This window comes from Oncorhynchus clarkii, chromosome 18 (genome assembly GCF_045791955.1).
Source record: "Oncorhynchus clarkii lewisi isolate Uvic-CL-2024 chromosome 18, UVic_Ocla_1.0, whole genome shotgun sequence".
NCBI classification, from domain to species: Eukaryota; Metazoa; Chordata; class Actinopteri; order Salmoniformes; family Salmonidae; genus Oncorhynchus; species Oncorhynchus clarkii.
Window position 1 is genome coordinate 58,248,942 of NC_092164.1, and position 17,814 is coordinate 58,266,755.

The 17,814-nt window shown below is 43.6% G+C and overlaps 1 protein-coding gene across 1 annotated transcript in view; it reads right to left on the minus strand.

Annotated features, from left to right (window-relative positions):
* LOC139373783 (probable acyl-CoA dehydrogenase 6) overlaps nucleotides 1–17,814 on the minus strand; it is a 48,152-nt gene that overhangs the window by 19,146 nt on the left and 11,192 nt on the right. The window contains exon 2 of the mRNA XM_071114776.1: nucleotides 17,271–17,391. Within this exon, the coding sequence (XP_070970877.1) occupies nucleotides 17,271–17,391 (121 nt within the window). The remainder of the gene's footprint in view (nucleotides 1–17,270; nucleotides 17,392–17,814) is intronic.

Sequence of the window (17,814 nt, forward strand, 5' to 3'; positions counted from 1 at the left end):
GGTCTGCCACAATAAAAATAGGACAACACACACATCACGCCAAGAGAGACAACAACACTACATAAAGAGAGACCTAAGACAACAAATTAGCAAGGCAGCGACACATGACAACATAGCATTGTAGGAACACAACATGACAACATGGTAGCAGCACAAAACATGCTACAAACATTATTGGGCACAGACAACAGCACAAAGGCAAGAAGGTAGAGACAACAATATATCACACAAAGCAGCCACAACTGTCAGTAAGAGTGTCCATGATTGAGTCTTTGAATGAAGAGACTGAGATAAAACTGTCCAGTTTGTTGCAGCTCGTTCAAGTCGCTAACTGCAGCGAACTGAAAAGAGGAGTGACCCAGGGATGTTTGTGCTTTGGGGACCTTTAACAGAATGTGACTGGCAGAACGGGTGTTGTATGTGGAGGATGAGAGCTGCAGTAGATATCTCAGATAGGGGGGAGTGAGGCCTGAGAGGGTTTTTACAAATAAGCATCAACCAGTGGGTCTTGCGACGGGTATACAAAGTTGACCAGTTTACAGAGTATAGAGTGCAGTGATGTGTCCTATAAAGGAGCATTGGTGGCAAATCTGATGGCCGATTGGTAAAGAACATCTAGCCGCTCAAGAGCACCCTTACCTGCCGATCTATAAATTACGTCTCCGTAATCTAGCATGGGTAGGATGGTCATCTGAATCACGGTTAGTTTGGCAGCTGGGGTGAAAGAGGACCGATTACGATAAGTCTAGATTTAACTTTAGTCTGCAGCTTTGATATGTGCTGAGAGAAAGACAGTGTATTGTCTAGCCATACTCCCAAGGACTTGTATGAGGTGACTTACCTCAAGCTCTAAACCCTCAGCGGTAGTAATCACACCTGATGGGAGAGGGGCATTCTTCTTACCACACTACATGACATTTGTTTTGGAGGTGTTCAGAACAAGGTTAAGGGCAGAGAAAGCTTGCTGGACACTGAGGGCTTTTTTGTAGAGCATTTAACACAAAATCCGAAGAGGGGCCAGCTGAGTATAAGACTATCATCTGCATATAAATGGGTGAGAGAGCTGCCTGAGCTATGTTGTTGATGTAAATTGAGAAGAGCATGGGGCTTAGGATCGAGCCTTCGGGTACTCCCTTGGTGACAGGCAGTGGCTGAGACAGCATATCTTGACTTCATACACTGCACTCTTTGAGAGAGGTAGTTAGCAAATCAGGCCAAAGACCCATCAGAGACACCAATACTCCTTAACCAGCCCACAAGAATGGAACGGTCTACCGTATCAAAAGCTTTGGCAAAGTCAATAAAAATAGCAGCACAACATTGCTTAGAATCAAGAGCAATGGTGACATCATCGAGGACCTTTAAGGTTGCACTGACACATCAATAAACTGACCGGAAACCAGATTGCATACCCGAAAGAATACTATACACATCAAGAAAGCCAGTCAGTTAATTATTGACAAGTGTTACCAACACTTTTGAGTAACAGGGCAAAATAGAAATAGGCCTATAACAGTTAGGATCAGCTTGATCTCCCCTTTAAATAAAGGACGAACAGTGGCTGCCTTCCAAGCAATGGAAACCTCCCAGAAAGGAGAAACAGGGTAAAAAGGTTGGAGATAGGCTTGGCGATGATAGGGGCAGCAACCTTAAAGAAGAAAGGGTATAAACCATCTGACCCAGAAGGTTTTTTGGGGTCAAGTTTAAGGAGCTCCTTTAGCACCTTGGACTCTGTAGCAGGGCAGGAGAAAAAGAGGGAGAAGCATTGGGTATATTTGCATAAGAAGGAGTGGGATATGAGGAAATGTTGCACAGGCAAGGAGGCATGGCTTAACATTATATATATACTGCCCCAAAAAGTAAAGGGAACACTTAAACAACACAATGTAACTCCAAGTCAATCACATTTCTGTGAAATCAAACTGTCCACTTAGGAAGCAACACTGATTGACAATACATTTCACATGCTGTTGTGCAAATGGAATAGACAACAGGTGGAAATTATAGGCAATTAGCAAGACACCCCCAATAAAGGAGTGGTTCTGCAGGTGGTGACCACAGACCACTTCTCAGTTCCTATGCTTCCTGGCTGATGTTTTAGTCACTTTTGAATGCTGGCGGTGCTTTCACTCTAGTGGTAGCATGAGACGGAGTCTACAACACATACAAGTGGCTCAGGTAGTGCAGCTCATCCAGGATGAAACATCAATGCGAGCTGTGGCAAGAGGGTTTGCTGTGTCTGTCAGCATAGTGTCCAAAGCATGGAGGCGCTACCAGGAGACAGGCCAGTACACCAGGAGACGTGGAGGAGGCCGTAGGAGGGCAACAACCCAGCAGCAGGACCGCTACCGCCTTTGTGCAAGGAGGAGCAGGAGGAGCACTGCCAGAGCCCTGCAAAATGACCTCCAACAGGCCACAAATGTGCATGTGTCTGCTCAAACGGTCAGAAACAGACTCCATGAGGGTGGTATGAGGGCCCGACGTTCACAGGTGGGGGTTGTGCTTACAGCCAAACACCGTGCAGGACGTTTGGCATTTGCCAGAGAACACCAAGATTGGCAAATTCGCCACTGTGCTCTTCACAGATGAAAGCAGGTTCACATTGAGCACATGTGACAGACGTGACAGAGTCTGGAGACGCCGTGGAGAACGTTCTGCTGCCTGCAACATCCTCCAGCATGACCGGTTTGGCAGTGGGTCAGTCATGGTGTGGGGTGGCATTTCTTTGGGGGGCCGCACAGCCCTCCATGTGCTCGCCAGAGGTAGCCTGACTGCCATTAGGTACCGAGATGAGATCCTCAGACCCCTTGTGAGACCATATGCTGGTGCGGTTGGCCCTGGGTTCCTCCTAATGCAAGACAATGATAGACCTCATGTGGCTGGAGTGTGTCAGCAGTTCCTGCAAGAGGGAGGCATTGATGCTATGGACTGGCCCGCCTGTTTCCCAGACCTGAATCCAATTGAGCACATCTGGGACATCATGTCTCGCTCCATCCACCACAGATTGTCCAGGAGTTGGCGGATGCTTTAGTCCAGGTCTGGGAGGAGATCCCTCAGGAGACCATCCGCCACCTCATCAGGAGCATGCCCAGGCATTGTAGGGAGGTCATATAGGCACTTGGAGGCCACACTCACTACTGAGCCTCATTTTGACTTGTTTTAAGGACATTACATCAAAGTTGGATCAGTCTGTAGTGTGGTTTTCCACTTTAATTTTGAGTGTTTGATTTCCATTGATCATTTTTGTGTGATTTTGTTGCCAGCACATTCAACTATGTAAAGAAAAAAGTATTTAATAAGAATATTTCATTCATTCAGATCTAGGATGTGTTATTTTAGTGTTCCCTTTATTTTTTTGAGCAGTGTATATACAGTGGGGCAAAAAAGTATTTAGTTAGCCACTAATTGTGCAAGTTCTCCCACTTAAAAAGATGAGAGGCCTATAATTTTTTTGAGCAGTGTATATATAAATAAATACGCATATATACAGTTGAAGTCGGAAGTTTACATACACTTAGGTTGGAGTCATTAAAACTCGTTTTTCAACCACTCCACAAATTTCTTGTTAACTAACTATAGTTTTTGCAAGTCGGTTAGGACATCTACTTTGTGCATGACAAACAATTTTCCAACGATTGTATACAGACAGATTATTTCACTTATGATTCACTGTGTGACAATTCCAGTGGGTCAGAAGTTTACATACACTAAGTTGACTGTGCCTTTAAACAGCTTGGACATATGCAGGAAATTATGTGACGGCTTTAGAAGCTTCTGTGTACCTGTGGATGTATTTCAAGGCCTACCTTCAAACTCAGTGCCTCTTTGCTTGACATCATGGGAAAATCCAAATAAATCAGCCCAAAAATGATAGATGTCCCCAAGTCTGGTTCATACTTGGGAGCACTTCCAAACGCCTGAAGGTACCACACATCTGTACAAACAATAGTACGCAAGTATAAACACCATGAGACCAGACAGCCATCATACCGCTCAGGAACGAGACGCGTTCTGTGTCCTAGAGATGAACGCACTTTGCTGCAAAAAGTGCAAACAATCCCAGAACAACAGCAAAGGACCTTGTGAAGATGCTGGAGGAAACAGGTACAAAGTATATATATCCACAGTAAAACAAGTCCTATATCGACATAACCTGAAAGGCCGCTTAGCAAGGAAGAAGCCACTGCTCCAAAACCACCATAAAAAAGCAAGACTACGGTTTGCAACTGTACATGGGGACAAAGATCGTACTTTTTGGAGAAATGTCCTCTGGTCTGATGAAACAAAAATAGAACTGTTTGGCCATAATGACCATCGTTATGTTTGGAGAAAAAAGGGGGGTGCTTGCTAGCCGAAGAACACCATCCCAACCGTGAAGCACGGGGGTGGCAGCAGCATGTTGTGGTGGTGCTTTGCTGCAGGAGGGGCTGGTGCACTTCACAAAATAGATGGCATCATGAGGTAGGAAAATTAGGTGGATATATTGAAGCAACATCTCAAGACATCAGTCAGGAAGTTAAAGCTTGGTCACAAATGGGTCTTCCAAATGGACAATGACCCCAAGCATACTTCCAAAGTTGTGGCAAAATGGCTTTAAGGACAACAAAGTCAAGGTATTGGAGTGGCCATCACAAAGCCCTGACCTCAATCCTATAGAAAATGTGTGGGCAGAACTGAAAAAGCGTGTGCGAGCAAGGAGGCCTACAAACCTGACTCAGTTACACCAGCTCTGTCAGGAGGAATGGGCCAAAATTCACCCAACTTGTTTTAGGAAGCTTGTGGAAGGCTACCTGAACCATTTGACCCGAGTTAAACAATTTAAAGGCAATGCTACCAAATACTAATTGAGTGTATGTATTCTTCTGACCCACTGGGAACTTGACGAAATAAATAAAAGCTGAAATAAACATTTCTCTCTACTATTATTCTGACATTTCACATTCTTAAAATAAAGTGGTGATCCTAACAGACCTAAAACAGGGAATTTTTACTAGGATTAAATGTCAAGAATTGTGAAAAACTGAGATTAAATGTATTTGGCTAAGGTGTATGTAAACTTCTGACTTCAACTGTGTATATCTCAATGGAATAGTTGTAAGCATGTCATAAGCTCTATATAACTCCATTATAAGCCCATCTATAGCAAAATGAGCCCTAACAATTTGAGAGTAGTGCTCAAGAGTGGCGCCGGAGAAGGCAGATGTTTTACGTGCCCCCAACCGTTTGTGATTTTTGTTTGTTTATTTACATTGTTTGTAACTTGTTGTTTTACTTATTTTGCAGATAATATTGAATTCGTAGGCGATCGAATAAACCCCCAATTCCTTCCATTCTGCTAGCAAACGTGCAATCTTTGGACACCTACGACGACCTACGCAGAAGATTAAACTACCAACAGGACATTCAAAACGGTAATATCTTATGCTTCACGGAGACGTGGCTGAACAACGACACCATCAACATGCAGCTGGCTGGTTATACGTTGTACTGGCAGGATAGAACATCGGCATGTGGTAAGACAAGGGGCGTCGGACCATGTATTTTTGTAAATAACAGCTGGTACATGATATCTAAGGAAGTCTCAAGCTATTGCTCGCATGAGGTAGAGTATCTCATGATAAACTGTAGACCACACTACCTACCTAGAGAGTTTTCACATGTATTTTTCTTATCTGTTTACATACCACCTCAGTCAGAAGCAGGCACTGAGACAGCATTGAATGAGATGTATTCCGACATAAGCAAACAAGAAAACGCTCACCCAGAAGCAGCGCTCCTAGTAGCCGGGGACTTTAATGCAGGGAAACTTAAATCAGTTTTACCAAATTTCTATCAGCATGTTAAATGTGCTACCAGAGGAATAAAAACTCTGGACCACCTTTGCTACACACACAGAGACATGTACAAAGCTTTCCCTCGCTCTCCATTTGACAAAACTTACAATAATTATATCCTCCTGATTCCTGCTCACAAGCAAAAATTCAAGCAGGAAGCACCAGTGACTAGATCAATAAAAATGAAGCAGATGCTAAGCTACAGGACTGTTTTGCTAGCACAGACAGCTTTCAAGGAGCGGGACTCTAACCTGGAAGCTTATAAGAAATCCCTCTATGCCCTCTGACGAACCATCAAACAGGCAAAGCTTCAATACAGGACTAAGATCAAATCATACTACACCGGCTCCGATGCTCGTCAGATGTGGCAGGGCTTGTAAACTATTACAGACTGCAAAGGGAAGCACAGCCGAGAGCTGCCCAGTGACACGAGCCTACCAGACGAGCAAAACTACTTCTATGCTCGCTTCGAGGCAAATAACACTGAAACATGCATGAGAGCACCAGCTGTTCTGGAAGACTGTGTGATCACGCTCTCCGCAGCCGATGTGATTAAGAACTTTAAACAGGTCAACAGTTACCAGGTCGCAGGGCCAGACGGATTAGCAAGACGTGTACTGCGAGCATGCGCTGACCAACTGGCAAGTGTCTTCACTGACATTTTCAACCTCTCCCTGTCCGAGTCTGTAATATCAACATGTTTTAAGCAGATCACCATAGTGCCTGTGCCCAAGAACACTAAGGTAACCTGCCTAAATGACTACCAACCTGTAGCAGTCACGTCTGTAGCCATGAACTGCTTTCGAAAGGCTGGTCATGGCTCACAACACTATTATTCCAGAAACCCTAGACCCATTCCAATTTGCATACCGCCAGATCCACAGATGATGCAATCTCTATCTCTATTCCACTCCACACTGCCCTTTCCCACCTGTACAAAATAGAGAAAGAGAATGCTATTCATTGACTACAGCTCAGCATTCAACACCATAGTGCCCACAAAGCTCATCAATGAGCTAAGGACCCTGGGACTAAACACCTCCCTCTGCAACTGGATCCTGAACTTTCTGACGCCACCCCCCCAGGGGGTAAGGGTTGGTAACAACACATCCGCCACGCTGATCCTCAACACAGGGGCCCCTCAGGGGTGCGTGCTCAGTCCTCTCCTGTACTCCCTGTTCACGCATGATTGCACGACCAAGCACGACTACAACACCATCATTAAGTTTGCCGATGACACAACAGTGGTAGGCCTGATCACAGACAAGACAGCCTATAGGGAGGAGGTCAGAGACCTGGCCGTGTGGTGCCAGGACAACAACCTCTCACTCAACATTATCAAGACAGAGGAGATGATTGTGGACTACAGGAAAGAGGCCTGAGCCTGCCTCCATTCTCATCAACAGGGCTGCAGTGGAGCAGGTTGAGAGCTTCAAGTTGCTTCATGTCCACATCACCAACAAACTAACATGGCCCAAGCACACCAAGACAGTCGTGAAGAGGGCATGACAAAACCTGTTCACCCTGAGGTGACTGAAAAGATTTGGCATGGGTCTCAGATCCTCAAAAGGTTCTACAGCTGCACCATCGAGAGCATCCTGACTGGTTGCTTCACTGCCTGGTATGGTAACTGCTCGGCCTCTGACCTCAAGGCACTAAAGAGGGTAGTGCGAACGGCCCAGTACATCATTGGGGCCAAGTTTCCTGCCATTCAGGACCTCTATACCAGAAGGTGTCAGAGGAAGGCCCTTAAAATTGTCAAAGACTCCAGCCACCCTACTCATGGACTGTTCTCTCTGCTACCGCATGGCAAGCGGTACCGGAGCACCAAGTCTACGTCCAAAAGGGTTCTAAACAGCTTCTACCCCCAAGCCATAAGACTCCTGAACACCTAATCAAATTTGCATTGCCCCCTCTCTGACAACACTGCTACTCTCTGTTGTTATCATCTATGCACAGTAACTTTAATAACTCTACCTACATATTACCTCAACTAACCAGTGCCCCCGCACATGGACTATGTACCGGTACCCCCCTGTATATAGTCTCGCAATTGTTATTTTACTGCTGCTCTTTAATGACTTGTTACTTTTATTTCTTATTCTTATCCATATATTCTTTAAACTGCATTGTTGATTAGGGGCTCGTAAGTAAGCATTTCACTGAAAGGTCTACATCTGTTGTATTTGGCACGTGACAAAAATGTTTTATTTGATATCGATGGGTTTCTAAGACAGACAGTCAACCTCATAGATTGCTGTATTGAACATGCATGTAGATTTGACACACTGTAAATCAGTGGAATAGTTGTCTGAGAACGAACCATTTAATTGGCTGTGTCTCCAGAGGGATGCGAACCTAGCAAGTCTCTAGGCCAATTAATCACTCATGGGTGTATCAATGACGACTGCCACTACGATAAGACACGTTTGGCTCACTGAACTACAATGTATTTCAATGACACGTCATCAATCCTACAGTAAGTAAAATGGAATGCAAAAAAAGTAACTGACTCACAATCCCTTAGCTTAGTTTAAGAATAACGAGTCACTGGTACAGTATGTGTAATATAATTATATTATTACTACAAGAGTCTCTCTGGATGAGAGCGTCTGCTAAATCATTCTAATGTAATGTCAATGTAATGACTGAGGAAGAAGAGTGGAGGACACTAAGGGAGAAAGTCAGGGGCAACATAACATTGGACCATCATAACAGAACTATCAGAAAAATGTTGACCAGTGGAAAACCCGGCTGGGTTGCCAAGTCTCGTAAATCGGGCCGGAGACGGGCCAATGTCAGAGGCTGAACTCTGAATCCCACTGTCCTGTCTGGGCGTGGAATAACATTACTCACTCACACACGCGCACACACACACACACACACACACACACACACACACACACACACACACACACACACACACACACACACACACACACACACAGGGAGGTAGAGATCACTCGTGTTCTGCTCCCTGTTGCCTGGGCAACACTTTCCTGTTCTGGTTCTCTTGCTTACGGAAGAAAAGGGGAGTGTTTGTGTGTGTGTGAGCAGCAGAGTTTTTTCCTGTTTCGTGGTGGGTAGTGGAGTGACATAATCAGCTGAAGAGCAATCTGGCACTGAAGCTTTATTAATGTGAAGGCTGGCTCCAGTACAGTGCCTCCAAACTTTAGATATCATTTGTAGAAACTGGAGTAGGTTGGTCGTGACCTATGGATAAATAAATAGTCTAAATATGAATGTTTCATACGTTGATTGTAACGCTTGTCGTCTGGAGAAAGAGAGGAGGACCCAGGTGCAGCGTGGTAAGTGTTCATTATTTTAATAAAACAACTGAACACTGAACAAAACAACAAAAACGACAAACACAGTCCTGTAAGGTGATGAAAAACACTAAACAGAAAATAACCACCCACAACCAAAATGGGGAAAACAGGCTACCTAAGTATGATTCTCAATCAGAGACAACGATCGACAGCTGCCTCTGATTGAGAACCATACCAGGCCAAACACAGAAATACAACAAAGAAAAAAGAACATACCCACCCCAACTCACGCCCTGACCAAACTAACACAAAGACATAATAAAGGAACTAAGGTCAGAACATGACATTGATATCTGCCAGGTTTTGCACTGTACCACGGCGCCAAGAGAGAGATGTTACAAGAAATGAAAAGCTTTGAATTACAAGTTGAAGCTGCTTTTAAGTTTAAGCCTGCATGCTTGGCACTAAAGGGCCTGAGTTTTTTGCCTTTAAGCCCTAGACCTCTCATTCCAAAACTCCCCTGCGCTCTACAAGTCCGTCATCGTTCACAGCTAAGTCCTTTTCGTCATCTGAAGATAAGGATGCATCATGGTCCACACATACTAACACAGTCTTGAAGAAGGCACAACTTCTTCCCCCTCAGGAGGCTGAAAAGGTTATACAGCTGCACCATTGAGAGCATCTTGACTGGCTGCATCACCGCTTGGTTTGGTAACTGCACAGCTTCTACCCCCAAGCTATAAGACAGCTTAACATTTAGTTTAATAGTTAGCCAAATAGCTACCTGGACTATCTGCCTTGACCTTTGCATTAACCTTCTTCACTCATCACATATGCTGCTGTTACTGTTTATTATCTGTTACTTTATTCCTAGTTATATGTACATACAGTATATATCTCAATTACCTCATACCCCTGCACATCGACTGAGTACTGGTACCCTGTGTATATAGCCAAGTTGTCATTACTCATTATGTATTTATTATTACGTGTTTTACTTTTCTATTAATTCTCTACTTTCTTTCTCTCTGCATTGTTGTTGGGAAGGGCCCGTAAGCATTTCACTATTAGTCTACACCTGTTTTTTTACGAAGCATGTGACGAATAACATTTTATTTCATTTGATTATTTGACATTTTAATCCCTCAATGGTTATTTCTTCTGTGAAAACCATTCCCAGTCCATCTGGTATTTCTCCATCCCAACAGTACAGGCCTAAGACTCCTGGTCGGTGTAATCCTCTCCCATTCCAATCAATCTAACCAGACTCATAAAGCATACTTTGAGAGCTTCACATGTTAGCCAACGTTTCAGCATAGACAAGCGTTATATTGGGGATAGACCACAAAACGTCTCAGAGTAGAAAAGGTGATAAGAGACATTATACTCCTACTCTTATTGGTAAAAAATAAAAGCTATGCATCCAAGCCTCTTTAGTCATAAGAGTCCCATCTAGTCGACATATTTAGGAGACCTCGTGAGCTGTCCTAACCAGTTAAGAGTTACCAGCAGGTGCCTTGATCATAGAAAAAGGCAGCCAGTCAGCAGTTCCTGTGCCACATACAATTGCTTGGCTGAGTTAGTTGAAAGAATGTTTTGATATTTCTACATGATTAATCCATAAATAATCTAGACCTACATGGAACAGTATCTTTGCTTTTTACAATTATTTCACAAGGCCTATTTCACATGATATGCCCCAATACTTATAACCACTCTGTCCTTCCTTGTTCGTCCATCATAGGTTGATGATGACCCTAACACGATTAATTAGGATTAGTCTGGGGTACGGTGAGTGCGCAGATGGCTGATGAGACCAATCTGAGCCCAGAAACATGCTTTGGCACACTGGACATGATATCTAGGTAAAAGTCTCCTGAGGGACAGCTCCACTAATACTGGTCTTTCGCTGATCTCTTCACCATTGCATTTTTGGTCCTGCTTGTTTCAGAGGTTGTAGCGCCATCCCGGATTCGATTCCGCCAGATGGGACGATCCTGAGGAAGTCTTTCTCATGACTTTAGATCAATGTTAAAGCTCAAGGGATACCTTCAGGGTGTCTACAAATCATTTCGTTGGCCCACCTTGTGCTCACTTCCCATTCTTCAGCTCTATGAAGAAGATCTGCTTATGGAGATGTGTAGCAGGCATCCTGGTCACTTGGCCCCACCCATCTGAGCTGAGCTTTCAGAAGCAGTGTGGCAATGCTCATCATGTCGGCACGGCTGAGGACTTCAGTGTCTGAGATTCTGTGCTGCCGCTTGATCCTCAGGAGCATCCTGAAACCGTTCAGGTGAAAGTTATTTAGTTTCCTGGCATGGCATCGGTAGACTGTCCAGGTTTTGCTGATAATATGACTGCCTGGTTGTTACGGATACCATTATCCTGTGTGTGTATCCTGTGTGTGTGTGTGTTTCTTTTCTCTCCTTCTCCCCTCACAGGTGAAAATCATCACTCCCCAATCAGTCAACAATCAACCCATCAACCAGAAGACACACCTCCTCCTGTTTCCTACCCTATCACAGTTCCTTCCCCATGGTTTAAAAACCCCATCATTTGTTTGCTCTAGAGCTCAATCTCTTTGTAAATGCCATGTTGGTAGATCTCTGTTCTTCATAGATTTCAGTAGCTCAATCTCTTTGTAAATGCCATGTATGTAGATCTCTGTGTTTCACTCTCTCGTTGTGTCTTAACCTCTCTTTTGTTTGAGCACCTCCATTGCCCTTTGTCATCTCCTGTGAGTATTGTTTTTGGCTTATGGTGTTTGCTGGTGGGAAAAGGGGAAACCAAGACAAGTCGCCCATGGGCATACACTACCTGTAGGTAAACTTTGTTAAAAACACTAGTTAGAACTGGGCGGACCACCCACTGTATTTTTGGTTAGTTAGTTAGCTGTTGTTAAAGTAGGCTAGTCTAGCTTAGGGGTGTTTTTGCATATTTGTTTCTTTCCTTGGGTCCAGCTCAGCCCCTTTTCCTGCTCCCCCCATTACCGTGTGTTTATCAAATAAACCTTGAGTTTGACGGTAGATTTCAGTTGTCCTGGTTATTACGTTCGCACTTTTACTTTGTCACAATTATAATTTACATGAGTTATGTTACGGGTCTCATTACCATCCACCCTAGACTGTCGGGCCAAAAGGGATTCGTAACACTGGTAAACCTTCAGTTTTGTAGCCAGTTTGATGCCTTTTCTATCCCACACAGAATCTCGCAGACGGCCAAAGGCTGCACTAGCCTTGGTGATACTGATGTTTGTTTCTTTGTCTATGTGAACTCACACGGGACATTGTGCTACCAAGGTAAGTGAATTTGTCCACAGCTGACAGTTTCTGACCTTTCACAGAGATCGTTTGGTCCACGTAAGGATTACTGGGGGCAGGTTGGTACATAAGTTCAGTCTTCTTTGTACTGATTGTGAGGCTGAAGTTGTCACAGACAGATGAAAAGTTGTCCATGAGGATCTACAGGTCAGCAAGCAAGCCAGCAGCTAATGCGCAGTCATCTGCAAACAAGGTTGCGGACAGTCACCTCCTCCACCTTTGTTATGTAATGTATCCTCCTCAGGCTGAAAAGCCCCCCATCAAAGCTGTAGATGAAACAGATCCCAGTGTGGTCATTTGGGAAGGCATCTTGCAGTATGGTGGAGAACATCATGCTAAACAAAGTTGGTGCTAGAACACTGCCTTGCTTCACTCTGTTTATGACTGGAAACTGCACAGAGTACTCTTGGTGATCTGGCACACTAGCCATCATGGAACTGATGCACCATTGTGATACATTTTTCTGGGCATTCAAACTTTGCCATGACCTTCCAGAGGCCGTCGTGCCTTGTGGTGTCAAAAGTCTTTGTCAGGTTGAAAAAAGTGAGATACAGGTCAGAGTTTGGCATTTTTCTTGGAGTTGGTGAGCTGTAAACATCGTGTTAGTTGTTCCACAGTTCTGTCTGAAGCCACACTGGCTCTCGGGCAGCATGTCTTGGTCTAGGTGTGCTTTTAGATGGTGCAGGAGGATTCTAGCTAAGATATTTCCAGTAATTGACAGCAAGGATATACCTCTGTGATTGTAACAGGCTTGGTGATTGCCTTTCCTCTTGTAGAGGTGGTTAGTCCTTATCTCCTGAGGGACAGCTTCTTGTCTCCACAATGACTGGAAGAGGTCGGTTAGCTTCTCAACCAAAGGAGGCCCTCCCACCTTGTAGGTTTCAGCTGGTATGGTGTCAGCTCCTGTAGTTTTTCCTGATGAGAGGAGACTGATACTTTTTTTTGTTTCCTCCTGGGCGGGTAGGTCTGCAAGAGACAAGTTAATTTCAACTTGCGTCAGCCTGTTAATTGAGGGCTGAGTTTAATTGTTCGGCCCATCTGGAAAGGATTTTGTCTTTCTCTCTGAGCAATGTAGTTCCATCCACAATCAGAAAAGTTGAGGTTCTTGAAAAAAAAATGAACCTCAACTTGAGGACTCCAAACGGTGGTCTAGGGCTTCAACAAATTACTGCCGGATGTTCTCCTCTTTCACTGAGATGTTGATTCGCTTTGAGGATTTTTTTTGCCCTGTTGTCGTCTGATCCGGATGTTGAGCTCAGAGATAAGTCGGTGTTCTATCCAGCATTCTGCATTGCACATGGCCTTTTTCACCCTTGACATCATGTCTGTCTCTCCTCCTGACAATGTCAATCAAGTGCCAGTGTTTGGACCTTGCATCCATGTTGTTGTTTTGCAGTTGGAAGATTGTTTATGATGGTGACCTGCTTTTAGCCTGTAAATGGTGCTTCAGAAGGTGTAACTGGCTCCAACTTCTGCAACCTGTCCCGGGTCAGCTAGCCAGTCTCACTTAGGGTGGAAATGTCATTTTTGTATTTGGCACGTTCTCTGCCAACAAGAGCGTATGTCTCTCGTATGTCTCTGGAGATGCAGTGGTTTTTTTCATTATTTAAACCAAATTGAACATGTTTCATTATTTACATGAGGCAAAATTGATTTTATTGATGTTTTATATTAATTTAAAATAAGTATTCATTCAGTGTTGTACAAATAAAAAAACATTTTTTAAATCGTCCGATTAATTGGTATCGGCGTTGAAAAATCATAATCGGTCGACCTCAAATTTAGAGGACAAAAACATTGATACAACTAACAAACCACTCAGCTACAGTGTTTTGAAATCCTTTATAAACAATGACAGTGTGAATCCACAATGACATGCCAAACCACAGAAATATATCTTGCCCTCTGTATTGCAAAAAGGGAAATCGATGTTCTGGGACATGCCCACAAGGCTTGTGATTGACAGGTCCTCTTGGATGTGGGTGTAACACATGGGTCTATCCTCAGCCTGAAGTGTCGCCAGTTGCCCCACCGAATTACTAGCTTTTGCATGATGGCGATTGGCAAGACGCTTCAAGGGGGGGTCATTGTGCAAGCAAGGCAGAGGCCAGATTAAATTTAATTAAATTCATTCAATAGTTTTTTTCCCCCCTCATCAATCTACACACAATACTCCATTAACAACAAAGCAAAAACAGGTTTGTAGAATTTTCTGCACAATAAAAAATAAAAAAAATGAAAACTGAAATATTACATTTCCATAAGTATTCAGACCCTTTACTTAGCACTTTGTTGACGCACCTTTGGCAACAATTACAGCCTCGAGTCTTCTTGGGTATGACAAGTTTCCCCCCATTCTTCTCTGAAGATCCTCTCATGCTCTGTCAGGTTGGATGGGGAGCGTTGCTGCACAGATATTTTCAGATCTCCAGAGATCTTAGATCGGATTTAAGCCTGGGCTCTGGCTGGGCCACTCAAGGACATTGTCCCGAAGCCACTCTTGTGTTGTCTTGGCTGTGTGCTTAGGGTTGTTGTCCTGTTCAAGGTGAACCTTTGCCCCAGTCTAAGGTCCTGAATTCTCTGAAGCAGGTTTTCATCAAGGATCTTCTCTGTACTTTACTCCGTTCATCTTTCCCTTGATCCTGACTAGTCTCCCAGTTCCTGCCGCTGAAAATCGTCCCCACAACATGAGGCTGCCACCAGCATGCTTCACCATAGGGATGGTGCCAGGTTTCCTTCAGATGTCACACTTGGCATTCAGGCCAAAGAGTTAAATCTTGGTTTCATCAGACCAAAGAATCTTGTTTCTCATGAAACAAGTTTCTCAAAAGGTGCCTTTTGGCAGCTGTCATGTGCCTTTTACTGAGGAGTGGCTTCCACCTGATTGGTGGAATGCTGCAGAGATGGTTGTCCTTCTGGAAGGTTCTCCCATATCCACAGAGGAACTCCGGAGCTCTGTCAGAGTGACCATCAGGTTTTTGATCACCTCCCTGACCAAGGCCCTTCTCCCCCGATTGCGCAGTTTGGCCTGGCGGCCAGCTCTAGGAAGAGTCTTGGTGGTTCCAAATGTCTTCCATTTAAGAATGATGGAGGCCACTGTGTTCTTGGGGACCTTCAGTGCCCTTCCCCAGATCTGTGCCTCGACACAATCCTGTCTTGGAGCTCTACGGAGAATTCCTTCGACCTCATGGCTTGGTTTTTGCTTTGACATGCACTGTCAACTGTGGGACCTTATATAGACAGGTGTGTGCCTTTCCAAATCATGTTCAACCAATTGAATTTACCATAGGTGGACTCAAATCAAGTTGTAGAACACATCTCATGGATGATCAATGGAAACAGGATGCACCTGAGCTCAATTTTGAGTCTCATAGCAACGGGTCTGAATAGTTATGTAAATAAGGTATTTATGTAAAAAATATATATATAGATTTGCAAACATTTCTTCACTTTTTTTTCTCGCTTTGTCATTATGGGGTATTGTGTGTAGATTAATTAGGATTTTTTTTAAAATTTAATCCATTTTAGAATAAGGGTGTAACGTAACAAAATGTGGAAAAAGGGAAGGGGTCTGAATACTTTCCGAATGCACTGTAGGCTATCAGAAATATAGGCTATTAGCAATATGTGTCTCGTCTCAGCGTTAGTCTCTGACAGTGTAGGATAAACCATAAAGAGGTTATCTAATATACCATCTGATGTGTCTGGGACTTCCTTGTCCCCCTTCTCTCTAATCCAGCCTGTTAATGCTGAAGGGCTCTGTAGTTAGCACTTTGTAAAGCTGCTCGCCCCACTCTTCTCTGACCTAGCTAGATTTATGAGCCAATTTCCCCATAGGGCCCACCACGACCAACAACACCCACTGCATTGTTCTCTGTAGTAGTTCACTTCAAAATAAAAGTTTGTTAGATGTTTTGACATCTAGGGGGACTAATGTCGAGATTAGTTGTATTTTCTAGTCATTGGGTTGATATGCTGTATTTGGATCTAGATTGGTGTGTAGTGTGACTTGGACCCATCTCAACCTCTTTTTAGGTCTGAAAACATCTTGACAAAATTAGACTTAGGAATGAATCACCACTTTAAATTCTGAAACGTGTTATATATATATATATATATGATTAAAATACGACAATCAAAGTTTTTCTAAAAAGTCTCTTTTTCCCCTCAGTGATGCTGCAGGGGGTAGAGGACAGCATTTGAAATGGAAATAGGACTGACAGCTTTTGTGGAATGTAACTCCACACATTCAGAGTGGGCAAATATCTACACTCACCACAATATGGCCGCTACTCACATCCACATATTCAGTGGAGTGGGCCAAAGCCAGAATGACACGCTAAGCACTCCTTAGGCCTATATATCATCTTGAGTCTGGTATGCAACAACATTTCTCTACTTAATTTTCTCATGCTAGCCTTTGAGAGGCTCTTCTGTTGAGTTTTGATGAAGATCAGTGCCTAGTTGGACACATTGGGCACTTAGGGGTTTATGAGGAACTCATTACCACTTGCTGCTGCTTTATCTTTCGAGACCCTTTTTACGAGGCTACACCATTTTCTTATTTTCAAGCTGCTCCTCATCTCACTGATTCAGGTGATTGTTCATGAAAACACTAGATTAATTAAACCATCTTCATCATCTGAAATTAGCTGCCCTCTTCAAAGGGAAGTGCTTTCAACTGACACAATTCTATAGTGGGGAGACAGTGACATATGTTTAGCATAATTTCCCACAAATGAATCAGAATCAGGCAAAGAAATATCTCAGAAAAAGTCATTAACCGGGTGATTTTTTTTTGAGACAATTCAATTTCACAGAGGAAGAGACACAGAAGAAGTTCATACCAACTGGCTTGTTGACACCCAGAAAGCCAGCATTTCCCAAGAGCTTGAAGACTTTGTGGGCAGGAAATATCCCCTCTGCCTCCCATTGGTCCACATAGGGGTTGATATCCTTGTCGATGATCTACAACACATGCAAAGACAGAGGGAAAGATGACAAACACATAGACGTAGGTGTGGTACGAGCTACGTGGCCTGGACGTAGGTTGTCTGTGTGAGAATGGATATGTATGCCAATGGTGTGGTTGTGTGAGACTAACGTTTACATTACATTTCATTCCAATCTATTGAATGTTAATATAAATAGCTTACTTTCCCCCTGACAATTTACTTGGAAATTGACTCACCATCTTGACAGAACCATATTAAGAACGGTCCATAGTTGTAAATAAATGGGAAGTTGTCAACTGTATTTTCAGCAGTCCTGTTCTGCCTCTACTTCAGTCTATGTAACCTATCACTGGCAGACTGCTAGACTAAGGTCTACATATCAATGAATACAAAAATAACACAAAACACACTGAAAGAACATCTCATATGGATGAAT